The sequence below is a fragment of the Botryllus schlosseri genome, chromosome 3, assembly GCF_051294905.1.
Source record: "Botryllus schlosseri isolate E-star chromosome 3, Bs_hap1, whole genome shotgun sequence".
In the NCBI taxonomy this organism is placed as follows: Eukaryota; Metazoa; Chordata; class Ascidiacea; order Stolidobranchia; family Styelidae; genus Botryllus; species Botryllus schlosseri.
The window spans coordinates 4,330,176-4,348,090 of NC_137238.1; the positions used below are offsets into that span (position 1 = coordinate 4,330,176).

At 40.0% G+C, this 17,915-nt stretch overlaps 2 protein-coding genes across 5 annotated transcripts; both read right to left on the reverse strand.

Annotated features, from left to right (window-relative positions):
* Positions 1–1,711: 1,711 nt before the first annotated feature.
* On the reverse strand, positions 1,712–10,608 carry LOC145435631 (neuronal pentraxin receptor-like). Of its 3 annotated transcripts, none has more exons than XM_080312925.1 (4): positions 9,693–10,608; positions 8,121–8,179; positions 3,822–3,927; positions 1,712–2,506 (listed from the first exon to the last, which is right to left on the reverse strand). In XM_080312925.1, the coding sequence occupies exons 1-4, from the start codon at positions 9,772–9,774 to the stop codon at positions 1,851–1,853; spliced, it is 903 nt and encodes a 300-aa protein (XP_080169051.1). In that variant the 5' UTR covers positions 9,775–10,608; the 3' UTR covers positions 1,712–1,850. The 3 variants fall into 3 exon arrangements, with proteins under 3 accessions (XP_080169051.1, XP_080169053.1, XP_080169052.1); XM_080312927.1 differs by having other exon boundaries at positions 3,852–3,927; positions 9,693–10,604; XM_080312926.1 differs by lacking the exon at positions 9,693–10,608 and having other exon boundaries at positions 8,121–9,662.
* A 1,172-nt stretch (positions 10,609–11,780) lies between these two features.
* LOC145435632 (fibrinogen-like protein A) lies at positions 11,781–13,577 on the reverse strand. 2 transcript variants are annotated; one of them, XM_080312928.1, is made up of 4 exons: positions 13,176–13,577; positions 12,981–13,077; positions 12,734–12,833; positions 11,781–12,343 (listed from the first exon to the last, which is right to left on the reverse strand). In XM_080312928.1, the coding sequence occupies exons 1-4, from the start codon at positions 13,365–13,367 to the stop codon at positions 12,022–12,024; spliced, it is 711 nt and encodes a 236-aa protein (XP_080169054.1). In that variant the 5' UTR covers positions 13,368–13,577; the 3' UTR covers positions 11,781–12,021. The 2 variants fall into 2 exon arrangements, with proteins under 2 accessions (XP_080169054.1, XP_080169056.1); XM_080312930.1 differs by having other exon boundaries at positions 13,263–13,572.
* Between the last annotated feature and the right edge of the window lie 4,338 nt (positions 13,578–17,915).

The window sequence follows — 17,915 nt, forward strand, 5'->3', positions numbered from 1 at the left end:
CTGGCCCATGGATCTGTCAATGCGTTAGAACTGATATTTTAGTCGTTACATCCCAAGTATTGCGGCCAGACTAATCACATTTTAGTTGGCCTTGCAAGTTCACAATCTCCGCAATCCATTTTGATAATATTACTAATTTCGAAAATTACCCCGCGAGTAACTCAAAACCTTGTCGCTCGTTGGCCGCCCTGACATAGTTAACATCTCCTATTATGGCGTCATATACCTATAGCAGCACATATGGTATCGCCAAGTACGGTAGACAAATCTTACACCAATTCAGATTGTTCCTTATTAGCATGGTTTGAGAGTTGCACAAATTTCTAATCCACCCTCGTAAATTCTAAATCGAGATTTGAATCCGACTTGCGATACCGTGGTAATTTCATATCCCGAATTATTGAAATTTAATTTCCCGTCTCACAGTCGGACTAAGTCTGTACTAAAGTACTGAGACCGGCTCCTATTGCCGACCATAGATGAAGGAAGCTGTGATTACCACACTCGCTTAAAATAGCGACTCACAATACATGGTATACATACTAAGAAATTACTGGGCTGACGGCAAAATTGGGCTGGAACTCAGTCTCTCGAATCCATCAGTTCTAACTGCTAGTACAACTGCTTTCTGCAGGTAAACTTAGTTAGCTATGAAACGTTATTTCAGTCTCACAGATACCGATCTTTCAAATAATCAGCTATCAGTCACGCTTATGCTTCTATTGACCATAAAAGATTCTAAATCGGGTGAGGCACGTATATATTTAAAGTATGTAATATTGCTGTTTATTTTGACGTGCATCAACCAATCACTATATAGCCTTCAAGTCGTCATTTCTTCGTATTTAAACTCTAAAACTGGTCCTAATGGTTCTACGATAACAGCAATGCATATTGTGACGTATGGAGAAGAAAACTCTTCAGACAAAACCTTTGATACGTAAAATTTTTTATTGACAAATACACGGAAAATCAGACTTGTAAAACCGATCTCGGTAAATTAGTAAATAATGCTGGATAGTATAGTTAAAATCGGAATGGACCGTGATAGAAAATTGCAATGCTACAGAAGTATCAACACTATAAGAAGACCACCAATAACACTCCTGTTGTTCTTATTGACGACATAATGAGCGATACTCCAATACTCGACTCGACTCGTAGCCTAATACTCGAATCAGATTCGAGTCACCCGAGTACTCAGTTTTGCCCAGCCGTAGTTGCGACTAGCGATCATCCCCGAAGGTGTCGTCGGAAGCTGTACGCGTTATTGTTACATTCGCCATCATCTTTGTGGAAATGGATTTTCGGCCCTCGTTCATATCAAATATAAGGCATGGATTTTTGAGACTTGACCGTGTATTTCAAGAAATGCAGCTACAAAATTGGCTTTAAAATAATAAAGGTTTTCCCAATTTCTACATAAATAGTGTGATGTTAATTTCAAGAATAGTCATTTTATTGCTGTTCATCACTATCCTACAGTTAAGATTCACAGAAGACAGATGACGGTTGTACGATAATGGAGCTAAATTTGCACAAAAATTTCGGGGTTACCCGAGGGTCCGTGTCGGTGCGAAAGGGTCCGTGAAGAAAAAAGGGTCGGGAACCGATGCTTTATGGTATGAATGTAGTAAACAAGGTAGTTGACCGATACATACTATAGGATTAGCCTTGTTGGCTACGTAACCTGAAGTCCAATTCAATGTGACAGATTCAACTACATCATGTATTATAATGCTGATCAACATTATACAAGGGAAATAATATATGATGAAATTGTCACTTAACGGATTTCGGAAAGGTCTGCTCTAAAATCCGATTCTTAACACGGTTCCGCTGGTTTACGATTAACTTCGTTTCGGCGTACATTGCTGCATTGTTTTAAAAAATGATACGTCGCCAATTACGACTGAATTCGACCTGGTGAAATTGACAATCGAATCATCGGTGCAACTGGTACTTGGTCGATTTAAGATATCAATTTCGGAAGAATTAAGAGCTCTGTTCCAAAGCCGAAATCCTTCTATGTCACCCCGAAAACCTTGATGAGGGTTTTTGGGTTTGATTGACCAGTCCGTGCCTTCATCTTGATCCAAATTCTGTCCCAAGATAAGATCGCCGCCTCCAGGTATTACATGATGGGAAATGTTGACGGTATTCACGGTGCCGTTGATGTATACGCTCATGTAGGTGTCTGATTTCACAACGCACAAATGTGTACGATATCGTAAGCCGTAATTTCTGAAGCTTCCTGGTACGGCTACGAGGCGCGAGTTCAGACCGATTTTAGTTTCGCTTTGCGGTGCCCATACGACGAACGTGTTGCAGTTCTTCGATCCGGACTTGCAATAACTCACAATCGCTTGTTCTCTTGCGTAAGATTGATTCGAATTTCGCACCCAGACGCATGCCGTGAAGGATGTGATAGCTGGCAATGTGCCTTTGTATTTCACGTAATGCAGATGTTCGTCGTTCGGAAAGCGAAAGCCAGAGGGACCGCACGCTGAAACGAGGAAGGAAATATCCATCTATACACTCATCACATGTCGCGCTAGAGCGGAAAAGCAAAATTTGAACCATGCAATTTATCGCAATTTATCGTTCATTCGACATCAGCTTGATTTCATTTCTTGTCCCATGAAAATTATAGGCCTTAGGAAATGAGACAGAGTTTCAATCTCTATTAAATATTGCTTAATCCATGCGTGGCAACAATTTAGGAAGTATCAGGGACAATGTAGTGTAGGCTACTGGACACTGACACTGACACTGAATTATCATGAAATTCTAGTATTTTTGGTGATGACCTAATATGATGTATTTAAAGGTTGTGGTTAGCGTTGCATAAAATATATAATTGGTAACCGGTCTGCAAATATACCAATATATGAATAAGTCATGTCAGATTTCGGCATTTAGCCATCGACTTCCAATGCAAATTTCTAATAATATAGCTTAACATAGCTTAATATAAATATAATATATATTTATATTATAATCAACGGGAATATTGAAGATTCTACACTACGCAAGGCTACTGAACAAAAATGTATTTACAGATTTGATACATTCCGACAAAGGCTGAATATAGATAGACGGTGCATGTCTCACTACACCATGTAATGGTCCACTTGACACCTTTCTGCATGTGTATTATACTATAAGCACCGGATCGTATCCATATTTTTGGAGTACAACTCACTGTAGGTGTTTCAAATATAAACTGGATCTTAATATATATGACGTCATAAAGTACGCGATTTTGAAATCTAAAAGTTATCGCCCACTATCATGTTGTCACAATATGCGTATGTTCAGATCTTTTTTGCGTTGCTCTTTTCGCGTTAATTTCGCTTTAACAGCTGATGAAGTAGCGGATCTCCGAAAGCTCGTGGGACTAATACAGTTATATACTTACAAGTGGACGTTAAGTCGGGCGTGGAAGCTGGTGAGGTCTTACGTTTGATGGTAATAACTTTGAGCTAGCTAGGCTCACTCGAATGTGTAGTGCCCAGACCACGCGTTTTCATGGCGATATCAGGATTGTCAAAATCGATCTTGCCCAGTAGCTTGAAAATCGAAATATAAATTGGAAATTTCAATATCCAACTTAGCGTCAAAACAGTTGTATTCTTTTATTCTTTATATTTCGTATGCCTGAAACGACACTGCTTATTCTTGCTATTGTAGGACAAGGGAATTGTATCGAGTGCGTCGTGCCATTTTCATATTCCTCTCGACATCGTGATTGTTTTAAGCGTTTAAATTAATGTGTATAGTAGATGAATGATGAATTTTCTCGTAGTATCAACGCTTACAGTAACATAATCTATCTATCGATGGTCTACCTGGCGGTCGCTGACGTGCTTTGTTGGCAACCCGTTTCTTCAAGTCGGTCAGGATGTCATCAATTCTATTATCGCTCTGAAAAAGCACATGAATTGAATATTTCGATTGCTGTTCTGTCGCTATCAGCTACTCATATATGATAGACGCTGTGCCGCCATGTAAAGGTTCAAAATTACCTATACCAAAATGTATAAATTGTATATACTATAAATTTGAGCACTAATAGAAATGTTAAAATATACGAGCGCACGCGCGTTCAAATAACAATAAGATGTTTCTCGCGTGGTAAACATTTGGCTGAATTATAACTGACTGAAAACTCATTTGAGAGGGAAAAAATCTAGTACATACATTGATAACTGTGTACGAACCACATACGGAGCTGACATCCCAGGATAAAAATCAATAGTTTGGCCACCACATTATCTTATTAGCTCAGAAAGCACAATGCTATCCATATATATTAATAGAACCGTGGTTCTCAACCGGGGGTTCGCGAAGCATTTTCAGGGGACCGCGAAGCCTCCAAATTAGCAAAATGGTTCATATCCGAATTTGAATTTTTTTAATTAGAGGAATAAGGAGGCAGTTTCGCTTCATAACTGCAATAACTTCAGAACTTACATAGACAGAATGGCCATCGGAGATAAAATTTTCAACTATGCAAACTTATTTTAATTGCCAATATCCGCTGCGAGATGTTTTGTTGGGATTTTGAAAAAAAATGTTTGCAAAAGCCCAGTTTGTCCTGTGATATGCGTAACCGCTGCAAGATCGATATAATGGTTATATGTTCACTATAATCAGCTTATTAATTGTGGTGTCATGTATGTTGAGATCATACCCAAAGGTGTCGTTGGAAGCGTTCCGCGTTATTATCACATTCGCTACCATCTATTTTTGTGGAAATGGATTTTCGGCAATCGTTCAGATCAAACAGACCGAGCGGATTTTCAAGACACGGCCGCTTATTTCAGGAAATGTAGCTGCAGAATTCGCTTTGAAATAATAAAAGCTTTCTCAATTTTTACATAAATAGTAGGCTATAATGTTATTTTCAAGAATGGTCACATTGATGGTGTATGTCACTATCGTACAGTTTATATTTGCACACAGCATATGACGGTTGCACGATAATTGGACTAAATTTGAGACACAACTTTGGGGGTCCGCCTGGATCCGTGACGGTCCAAAAAGGGTCCAGTTACGGTTTTTTGTCAAATGCGTCTGGTTGAGCAGAATGTTTAGTAACAGCTCGCGCGTTCGCATTATCTTCGTAACGTTCTATTTGAAGTATACGTGCGATTGCGACTCTACTCGAATCACTGCAATGCAGATATTACCTAGAAACATTTTGCCCTTAAATTATCTGTGATACTTATATATTGATGCTTGTCACTCGACATCTTAGCTAGCAGCGCAAGTTTATCGAGATGTGCTAACGAAGTCGCTCCCTTATGTCTGGAGACGAACGAGATGAATTAGGGTAAACGGGTAGTGATTCCCCAATGCGCGAAGGACTGCGAATTCACAATGATATTACAAAGCTGGTTTTGGTTCAGAGCTGTGGGTTTTGTAACTTGCTATTTAGCCTTGTTATTTCGACAACTACGCTGGCAGATGCCTGGAAATCCGCGCTGTCCCGGCCTCAGCCAGCCAACGAGTGTCTGTATTTCACTGCGTTGTTCTCATAATGTCGATTACAATGTCTAATCTCTGAACACGGCCACCTGCTCACCACAAACTAGAATGACGGGATATTCTCGGACTCAAGTAAACAGGTATTTAGTGCTCTAAATATTCTTTAAATGTCTGCCTTCAGCCTCCGCTTGTATTGTAACATGCCTGTTCACTGTTCATCGTTGATGGGTGACCGTAACTCACGTGGACTGATTTGACTTGTTCAACGGATTATATGATTGGAAACGTATGGCATGACAATATAAAATACAGCACAAACGAGTCATTGGCAATGTAACTATGACAATAAACAAGTTTTGAACTATCTGGAAACCGTTACTTTGACTTCAATTGTTACAGCATACTTTACTATTTTTGCATTATTTTGAATCCATACTATACGACTTATACGTGTAGAGTACGTAATCACTATACAGGGGTGGGCAAACCACGGCCCGCGAGTCGCATGCAGCCCTTCACGCAGTTTTGTGCGGCCCGCGAGAGTCGAAATAAACTTTTTAAAAATATTGATAAAATGCGTACTGAAAATCGAATTATTGCAGGGACTTGTTTAAACTTTTTCTTAGTATATCTCACCATGATAATTCTAAGACAGTGGTTCTGAAACTGGGAGAGACACCCCCTTGGGGGCGTGGAAGCATCTGAAGGGGGTGCGAAGCTGAGCTCAACCAATAAAAATCTCGCGCTCGGCGCGATTTACATCCCATTCATAATTATTGCTCTGTATTTAGTTTGAATGTCCTATTTGAAAATCTCTCATCCACAGTCGTAACATTCCATGCCATCATTTGGTTTGCTGGCATCCTGGTTGCGTTTTGCGATATGACGATAAGAGGAGCGAAATCTTTTACCATCATAACGGGGGGTGGGGGTCGTGCATTAAAAAGTTAGAGAACCGCTGTTATAAGGTAAATACTTCCCATATTATTTTTTATGTTTAACTTATGGCGCGCTCTCAAAGCCCATGCAGTTTGAAAGGTTTCAACTGCTAAGCATCAGAGAAATCCTAAACGAGATTGACATAATTCGGATCAGGAGTGTGTGTGAGAGAGAGAGAGAGAGAGAGAGAGTTCTTTTATTCGTCAACCATGAAATACAGTAAAGGCAATGTCCACAAACATTCACGTCCAATAGTATACATTTTTTAAATTTTCCTAACTATAATTTACACGGTATAGACTGGGAGACCCGATATGACCGAAGTCGTCTAGGCCGGAGTCACCCAAGCATATTGGCAGTATTAATTATAATATGGATCAATTTCTTCTCTCAGTCGAGTAGCAGCGCAAAGAGTAACGAAATAAACAAAAGTAAATAAAAGACAGCAACACTAGTGAAGGACGGTTACCATAGTTAACAGTGTGATCAGAAAATAACAATTTGACCCATGTACACAGTGGTAATATTATTGTAGCATATTGAATGAATCAAAACAACAAACAACATCACTGTGGTCATGGGATATGTTCTTCTTAGTACTTGGATAATATAAATTTGCAATAGCGAGCTTTAAATGTATGATAAGGAAGAGTACGGTAGAAAGTTGGTACATTGTTCCAAAATTTCACACCTATATAAGATAGGGATTTTCTTGACAGTCTTGATGAATTCAATTTAACAAATAGGGACAGATTCTGTGAGAATCTTGTGTTATAATGGTGAATTGAATTGGGGCATTGAAAAAAGTTGTTGAAATAGTCAGGTAATGTTCTTTCATTATATTGTTTCATGATTTTTACAATTTCAAATTCATATAAATCCGAGACCTTGAGAATGCCCAATTTTCTAAATTCAGGACTGATACCGCTACGTGCAGATGTGATTTTAGATTGTCCACTCTAGGTTTCAGTGATGTGTCTATAAAATACGATTCACGCGTGTCTTAGATAGATTCGTTCTCTGTATGCGTAGAATGAGGGTATCTATATTTTATCTGCACATAGTAAATGCGTGTTTGAAGTTAACATGGTTATGATGCTGTCAATATTGTGTGTCCTGGAACTGAACCAAAAGTAAAATTAGTAAATCTATGAACAGATCGCTCCTCACAGATTTAAATTTCAATCCTGTTCTAAGAATCGGGAAAACCACCTTTCATGTCTATAGTTTTGACAAATTGGTTATTGAGGTCGACCAGTTTATGAAATCTCGCCACTGTTTCTACCGCGTGTATGATATCACCAAAGTAATGTTTGGATTGTTTCAAATAAGCATACATATTATTTCCATGTCCTCACTATATAATCGAATACCAAAATTGCGTTTTGGTTTATAATCCCAATTTTATATTGTGCGGCCCACGAATGGATTCAGATGTTGAATGCGCCCCGCGAGCTCAAAGGTTTGCCCACCCCTGCTATACAGTTATATAGATGAACAAGAAGGCTTAAAGGTAAACGCATTTCCTGTTCAGTTTATACAGCATATAGTATTAGTTCGCACACATTAGTAGTCAAAAGTACGTTTTATGTTCTAAATTTCCGGCTACTCTTCGCGGGCCAGTCAGAATCACGTCGCAGGCTGCACCAGGCCTGCCGTATAGCATCGTAAATAAATATGAAACCCACCTGGCAATCTCCCTCAGTAATCCAACTTCCCTTCGTAAAGCGCCTTGCACAAAAATGTTCTGAAATAATAGCACGAATTACTTCACTCAACTGGAACATGCGATAATCGTACATCGGCTTGCCTACTGCAAAAATAAGACTGTAAACAGAATTGCCAGAAACGATGTACTACTACAATGTTGGGGCAATCAAGTGGGTTATCCTTATTGTCCTATTGCTCAATTGGTTTTCTTTTTAGACTATTTCCACTTTTAATTGAGCAATTTTTTAGGCGAAACCACAATTATGAGGTGAATTTTTACGATTGCACCTACTTGTAGTGTCATTGGACATTCTGTGTTAGTCGCGTAGATACATCTTGAGATTTCGAAGGATATAGTCACCTCCGATGCATAGCTAAAGTACGCGACGGCTCGACCAGATCTCAGTGTTGGGATCATGTCCCTACCTTTGACCCACAAGTCAATCCGAGTCATTGCACATTTGGACACGAGGCAAGTTCAGTCATTCGATTTTTAAAGGTGACTCGAGTCAAATCAAGTCAAGTTACGAGTCAAGTACAAATTCATGTCGAATTTTTGAAGTTCGAGGCATGATTCAAGCCATTTCACCTTGTCAGATGATTATTGTTTCTGCGCGGCAGTATGAACTTTGCACTGCCGATTATAGACGCAGAAGCCTGTCTATGGGTTATCTACGAATGCTAATCGTTATAATTCATACGCGTATTCCATGACATTAATAGCACAATAACACGCTCAAGTTGGATTCGAATAAAGATAGCTGACAAATAGTGTAGCAACAGCAACATACAACTTGATGAAGATAGCTGACACTCAGTACAGCAACAGAAACATACGACCGAGAATGAATGTAATACCGTAGGACGAAATTAGGAACGTAAGTTTTACAATTAATTTTGCGGCAACCCAAATAACCAACAATTGATGATTCACAGACGCTTTATATAGCGGTGAGAACAGCCTATCCGAAGAGGCTTGATTACTAATGATTACTGAAATCACCATTCACAAATGAAATGCTGAATCGAAAACAATTAAAGTACAGATTGATTTACTAGTAAATGTGATTCGAGTAAGGAATATCGAGTTCACATGTAAGTAGCATACTACTAGAGTTCACGTCGGTAACTGTCCGACAAACAGACGACAGAATATAAAACCTCAGAAAGTTGAAGAAAATTTATATGATGCGATACACAATCCACCAACACATCCCCACGATAATATTTAAGTCTGTCAAGCCATGACTCGATTCGTCTCACCCAACACTGCCAGATCTACTGTTAGAAATTCAATATTACATTTCAGATTCGTCAAATAGAAGCATCAATTGCAAAGTTTCATCTTCAACTCAAAAATTTAAAATAGCTACTTATTCCTGTAATTCAGTGGAAACTTATGGTGACTGCCTCTGAATATTTGTGGGCTGTCGGATGTAAAGAAATGTGATATTACGCAATGGTGCCGTTGGGTTGAAGTCCGACATACGTGAAAATTTAATTTACAGATATTATCGTATTGTCTATTTCATCGCTATCAGGCTACTCACGCGGTGAGCAGAGCGCCGTTCCGAATATCACCATCGCAACTGCTTCTCCATTCTTGATCGAATATTTCTTCAAAGCACTCATCGTGCTGCGTCGACGCGAAATGCAGTTGCACAAAAGAAGTTCCGTTCTCTTTCTGATGGAAGATAACGTATGGGAAATGCATTTCTCTCAATTGACAGTAAATGTTTCTCTCAATATATGACAACGTCCCTATTTCCTGGTCGAAACAGGCGCCCGGATGTTGGTTGGTTGGTTGAATAGGGAAAAATTGGTGCACCGACTACGAAGTCATTTCGCACCATGACTCAAGGGCACATAATAAAGTCCACATTGTCAAGCAATCAGATGACTCGCCCGGTGGCATTTACAAATTCCACTACTTTTATAAACATTTTGGGGTCAGATAATAAATTGTCCAGTACAAAACATATGCCTAATTGGTCGGCGGCTCCTTTAAGTGAAGTTCGGTGGTCGTCGTATCTGCTGCAATGGATCAAGAAGTGTTCGACCGATTCCTCCGAGTAACAAATTTCACATAGTCCATCATCATGGCACCCAATACGGTACAGGTGTCCGTTGAGTTTGCAATGGCCTGTCTGGAGTCTAAATAGCGTTGTACTATATTGTTTATCCAGGTTATTCATTTCCCTGGTGCTTTCTTTGTCTTCAGTGAAGCGTCGATAGTGCAAACCAGTCTCTGCCGCATTGAACTCGGAGGTTCACCACCTTTCGGATTGCTCGTTTATGATAGTCCTGCATTCCGATAGATAGGATGTTTGTTACATCTGAGTCAGGTCGCGATGTTAGCAGAACTCAATTCTCTGTTTGAATATATTGGGAGTGCTAACGAGGGATGTTCGATGATATATAAGCTATTTATTCTAAATTAGAGTATTTCCACAGCCTTGTATAGATTCACAGTTAATTCTGATTCAGTAAAAATCTATATGCATCCCTCATTGCGTTTTCACCTGTTTCTTATCGTCACTTTGATTATATAATATATATAACTAACATACTGCTAGAATGATGCTAAAAACGTGATTGCACGGTAGGGAAATCGAATAAGGTTAGAAATTTTTGATCGCTTCGTAAACATGCATCTATCATAATCTCAGAGCAGGCGATCATGCACGACCGACGATGAGAGGATTTGTCCCTTTTTCGACTTTTTCGAAAGTGTCCTCGGAGGACGCCAAAATGTCCTATTTTTTAGAATTTCAGTCAAATCTGGGGCCAATTTTGATCGATATATCGTGAATCAGCACGGAAGTAACGCTCCGCCGGGTATTTCGGAAGATTAGCCGAGAAGTTGACCTTTTGGTCAACCAGCCGATAATGTTAAAGAAAAACTGTATTTTGGGAGCTGGGCGGGAAATTTGACTTTTTTTAGTCAACCATCCACTATGTGGGAAAAATTTTCCTCTGATTTTGCAAGTCTGAGAATTCTGAAAAAGTCTCCTCATTTCAGATTTCCAAAATATGATAACCTTATTCTATGGGTTGATCGGTAGTAGAAGTATAGCTAATCAAATATCTTTGGTTTTCGGCAATACTGAATACTGAACTAAAGAAGTTGCTTGTAGCAATGTTCTTCGTATGAGATATACTCGATACAATAGGCCTACTGTTAATTCAAGGTAATGCAGTAGTTTCAGCGTATCGAGTCTCTATCTCATATCATTTCTCTAAATACATGTTTCATCAAAACACTTGTATAGTCGAAGTAATTGCAACAAGAAATAGTACTCTTATGGAATCCCGCACTATATCCTTGCTCATATCGTGACATAGGGTTCTTCACTTTTTTTCTTCATTTCCCGTCACATAGGAGTAACAGACATGGTTAATTTGATGCGGAAAGTGCATTACAAACTATCAAATAGCAATCAGCTGATCGTATACACCGCATGACCGAACGGCTGAGCCTGAGTATTGGCTTGATGGCCATATGTTGAGATACGGCGCTGTGCCAGTAACTTGACCTGCGTCTGCTGCTGTACTGGTAGTGAATTCTCAACCCACAGACATGCTCATTACAGCTTATTTCGATATGTCATTGTCGCCGGTAGCGTAAAAGACTCTCATTAAAACCCTGGAAACCAGTTTATATACTCAGGGTTTATCATATAATGGAGTGATCATCGGAATACGAAGTATACGTGATATGGTGGTGAATTGTTACTAAGATTGCGCCGCAGTGCAAAAGCAAAAGGCCTGCGCTGGCCTCAGACAATAGTCGAGATGAAAGGCAGATAGCATGAAAACACACATGATGCCGACCGTCAATAAAATAAAACTCTTATCGCCCTTAGAGGTAATTAGCTCCTATCCTGCAGATCTGTTGTAGATCTTCATCTCCGAGTAGCACAAGGCGTGAGGCGTGCCCAGGATGCCACTCCACCACCTCAATCCCTTCAAGCCTGTTCTGTTGAAGTTTCCATTCAGATTGCTCCAGGAGCAAATGTCGTCATGCCACCAGCCTCCTTCGAAGTAGGAAGCGCAATTCAATCGACGCCAGCCATCGTGATCTGCGTCTTTCGTTGAGAATTGTTCGTTGTTAATCGTCGCGAGACCATCTTCCACATTCCCGGAGTATCCGGATACGTGCAATCTGTAGTTATCGGATCCGGGTCCAATCCGGAAGCTCCTGGGAAAAAAGAAAAGTTTTTCAACCATGACGTAACGAATCGTCGATTGTAACGTCATGACGAAGAATGAAGATGACGTGATAAGCCGTACTTGCCATAATTACATTACAACGACAAAAATCTTGCTACGTTTCTAATTTGGCTTACCTCACTTAAAGCGGAATAAATATGGCTCATTGCAATAATAATACAGCGATAATATCTGGAATAATTTGTTTGCATAAGAATAGGCGGGAATATTCGGATATTTTGTCCAGAATCGTTAGTCACTGAATATAAGTACATTTTGCGGTGTGTTTGAGAATCCAAGCCCGTTGCTCTTCACCTTCTTAAGATTGTGACTTTTTCTCAACTTCGTGTATTAACCGATGCATTCCATTGCAGCCCACCTGTATTTCGCCCACATATGGTCATTTTTGCCTTTCGACATCATGTTGATTTCCAACGACATGTCATCTCGCTTTGTCGCTTGATGCAATGACTCGAGCCCTGGAAACAATCATGAATCAATTACTTCCACACACAAAATAAAATAAACCGCCACACGACTGTTTTATCAATCACAGAATCAATCTAGGAGGGACTTCACCGAGTTAAGATGGAGAAAGTTCTACTCCCGAGTCTAAACCTCCCTACCTAGCCACAAATCTCCATCACATTCCCCGAATCCGTTCACGTAATCATCCCAACCTCTGAAAAAATCGACGTTGCCGTTGGTTCTTCGCTGAAAAACCTGTAACGGAATACAGCAAACTGTCAAAGTGACAGAAATCCTACGAAGTCTCTTCTGCGAGTCTGCCCCTATGGATAAAAATTATGTATCGCCTTGACCTGCTTTGAACTTTTGCTCATATGAAAATGAGCCTGCTCATCACGTTGCAAACAATTTATCTTTGAAAGATTTAAAATTCCACTCACAGTCCATTCCTCGTGTGCAGGGCATGTCTTCCTACCTTCTGCTCCGATTTGAATCGAGTAAGTCACGAATCCAATTATCAAAAGAATCCCAATATTAAGAAACATTTTCAAAAGCAATTCGACATCGATTCAATATCCCTTGCCTTAACAATCCGTGTCCTGCTAAACTTCAGAAGATAAATGACTGCGGGCAGATTAATTTGTATCGGCGCAGAGGATCATCCGACCAGCTTCAACGGAGCTATACGCATGCAATCACAATTTGCTGCGTTGACTGTCATTTTGAGGAAAACAGCTTCCTGATATTGTTTAGGAAATGCATTCAATCGTGTTTCACAGAAATATCACTCGATCAGGAATCAAATCGGTAGATAATTGGAGGCAATAGGAATGCTTTGGTGTCGGGTTCCGCAGCCTGTTGGCGCATCATCACCATTTCGGCGCCAGCCAATTTTGAGCCACGACACATCACATGTGAAGGTTTGGCCATGGTGAAAGCCGTGGCTGAGATGTTGGCCGAATCTTCGATATTTATATGTCCACTTTGTCCAGGCACCGAAATGGTCGGCACCGAAAAGTAATCCTATTCGATTACGACGATTCTCGTCATTGCTGCGTAATGAATCCACGCACATTACATATAGCCTATACGCCTATTCTGTGCGAATGTAGCAGTGTAGCTGTTGGAACGACAAGCATGCCGAAAGTCGTGTTTCCAATGCACTCCAGACGCCACTACCTCGCAGCAGGGTAATAATCATCACTCTGACTAGTCTGAAATAGTGACGCAGGAATTGATGTTTCGTTATGGTTAGGTAAATACAGTTATGACGTTGCTGCTAGACCAGGTCAAGTGAAGTCAAACTCAAGCAAAACATTGCGGTTGCTGATATACGGGCCTACATCATAACCGAGCTATTATTTTGCTCATATCGCAACGGCAGGTCGCAAAACCTGTATTGAGACAATATTAGGCAATGGGCATGCGTACGTTCAATTGTTCATTGTTCAATTGCGGGAAACATTATCATGGCGTAATTTATTATCTTCGCTTTATCTTATTTTCATTCGGCGCTACTTGAAATGAGCACCAATCATTAATTCGAACTGCCGCCATAGCTATGATCCGCGTATACACCATTTTTGCGTGGATTGTAGCTAGAATCATGACCAAGGACTAGAAAAAAATTCAAATTCATGACTGAATTTCGTCAGTAATATTGGTAATTACATATTACATATTATCATTCATACATATGTGTTTGCATTATTTTAATGATTTCCTCAGAAGTCAGGCTTGACTCTTCTTCTGGTCAAATTGGCGATTCAGCTTCCGATTTAGCTAGGAGATCTGCTTTCTCGTTCCCGTGAATTCCGCAATGTCCAAGAATCCATACCAATACGACACCGATTCCTTTTCCTTTCAATTCGTGGATACCGTACAGTATCTTCCCGATTAGGTGACTTCACTTCCATTTTCCTGAATCGTTTGACGGGCAACTCAAGCAATCAACAAGTAATCGCATGTCTTAATACGCGTTTCCATTCGCCCACTGTATTGTCAGACGAGTTCCGACAATCTCAGCGGTAAATGACGACGAGTTATTCCCTGCCGATTTTGCTCCATATGTAATTTTAGAAATATAAAATGGACTGGCGACACGTGCTTGACTTTTCGCTTCATCTGCGAATATTTTCAAAAATCCTGCATCATATGTGACATTGATATACTCGTGGACAATTGGGTTGAGCTTTTACCAATTGTTTTGTAATGCTCATATCGACAGACGCCCTCCTTACATTCCATACCAGTTTAGGTATAGGTATGCGCTCATGGCACAACGTCAATTTCATATCTTTGAAACCATCCCATGTTAATATCTGGTTGAAGCCCCCAAATATTTTCTGCTTCGGCCACAATTTTTCCATAAGGGCAATGAAAGTTGATGTCTCCATGGGTGATTTAGATTAACCATTATTGCACACCTCGATTTCATGCATAAGAATCTGTGTCGTAAATCCAATGGCGTTTTCCAACATATTACTTGAATTGTCCTTTTGTATCAGCTTCTCTTATTCTGCATTCTGTGTGCACATGTTGTGCTTGCCTCCTTTTATATCGCCTAGACCCGATGCGTGTGTCTGACTTCAAAGACTACACGAAGTCGTTTCGACACCTTCCTATCTTTTCATTGTATCGCAATCTTGTGTTGCTACGAAACGATGAAATTATGAATAAGTGATACTGATGCAGTGTGATTGTAAATAACTTCATGAGAGGAGCTAAGCAAATTTTAAAGATATGTAACTGGACTTTTGCTAATGACAGTGGAGCAGGCTTGGACTCGGGTGTGTGACCAAGCATTCAAGTCTCCCTAAATCTGATGTCTAGAATATAGAAGCAGGGCTGTAACCAAGTTTCAAGTAAATCTCACTTTTATAGTTTTGACTCGAGTCATTTTTAATCCTACGCCGAGTCACATAGTGTTGTACGAGTCCAAGTCACTGTGTTAACTGTTAAGTGTTCAGTTTCGAGGTAAAGTCATGCCAAATTGATTGTTTACAAGTCTACTTGGCGATGTCGAATGCTTCGCGTTCATATTATACGAAAATTCATCACTTTTAACCGTTTCTGGTATGATGATCAAGTACCAGTACTAATAGACGAAATACCAATAGTGTGGTAACCTTACTATTCTTCGAACGTTATAAGTAAATGCTTGTCTTGTTAGTCCCAGTCTCGAGTCGTGTGCAATGACTCGAGTATACACTCTAAATTTTAAACGTTACATTAAAACGAAAAATGATTTTGTCCAACTCCCGAGATGAGTGATAGTGATTGAAGACGTTTCAAGCAAGAAAGCGATGTCTGTTTTCACGTGAGTGCCATAAATCAGTGGTTCTTGACCTTTTTGTCTTCGCGGTCCCATTGTGGACCGTCACGGATCCCTGCGGACCCCCACAAGTTTTGGTTTAAATTTAGCTCAATTATCGTGTTGCCGTCAGCTACCTTATGCAACTTAACTGTAGATTAATGAGAAACAGCAACTAAATGAGTCTTATCGAAAATAACTTCATACTATAGCTGGAAATTTGATGGGCTTTTATTATTTCAAAGCGAATCCTGCAGCTGCATTTCCTGAAATACGTTGTCGCGTCTGGAATATCGATTTAATATGAACGACAGTCGGGAATGAATTTCCGCAAAGATAGGTGTTGGCGAATGAATATTAACGCGTAACCCTTCCGGCGATACCTTTCGGTATGATCGTAAAATATTTGACACTAAAATTGGGGAACATATTTATTACTGAACAATCACTTCTAGCCTAGTCATTTTTATCTACTAGCTCATCTAGAAGTTATTCAGAAATAGTTGTTACGTGTATCGCATAGGAGAACATGGATTCCTCAATCGCTGCTGAGACCGACTACTTTAAATCCTCAATGCTCTGTGACATTTCGGAGTCAGCCTGACTGAGACGCCTATTCAGCTGATGTGAGTCCCGACGTTTCAGTATTTATGAAGCGAAACTGGAAGTAAAAGCGATTTCCCTTATTTAAGTAATTACAAATTAGATGATAAATCATTTTGCAAATTCAAGGGTTACGCGGACCCCTGAAAATTCTTCGCGGACCCCTAGGGGTCCACAGACCTCCGTTTGAGAACCAATTCACTATAGCGTACGAGTCGCCATGTCTTCCAACTTAATCTCTAGAACTATAGTCGCCAATGAATCCACGATAACTGCCATGCCTACTGTGCAGAATAAGATCCTTTAAACTTAAGTTTTGTTGCTGACGAATCTGGAAAGTGTGACGCGTAGAATCGATATCGGTAGATTGGCGAATAATGCTGGACACTATTGTTAAATTCGGAGTGAACCGTAATAGAAAATCGCAATATGTTAGCATGCTCTGGCACTCTTATTTGTTTTGGAAACGAAACACATTTTATGGATCAATTTCTTCGAAAGCTGGTCTTCAAGAAGTTGGAGAGATACTGCCCTCGTTTTGCCTTACTTATAGGACTTTACACAGTACAGTTCAATTCAGTTTATTATAAATAATTTCATCACATCAATGCACCACAATATTGCGATACAATGGAAAGAAAGTGGGGGGGGGGGGTCGACACGACTTGGAGTAGTCGTTGAAATCAGACCTCCGATGAGCGTAGGCGATGTAAAAAGAGGCATGCACATTATAGGAAAAATAATGGGAGATAACATAAAAGAGCAACCTACGAAAATGAGGTGGCATGAGACGGAAGGCGACATCGATATATCGGACTGTGGGCCAGTAATCTCGAGTGCTGACCTTGTGGCATTCCTCTAGTAAACAAGGTAGCTGACTGATATAATAGGCAGAGGTGGTCAAAGTAGTCAAGAAAGCTACTCAAATAGAAGTAGAAGTAGCGACGAAAAAATCTACTCAAGTATATGTAGAAGTACTTCTTCCACAAGCAACCTAAAACTACTGTAAGTAGAAGTAGAATTGACCGACTTTAAATCTACTCAAGTAAGTAAGTAGTTGTGAAAACGATCGTAATTCGTTCGCATGAGTTGTCAAAAGGTGCAAATTGAGCTATGCGGAAAGGTGCCGAGCTTAATTCATATTGATGCATATCACGAGGTATTCAATTTTCGACAG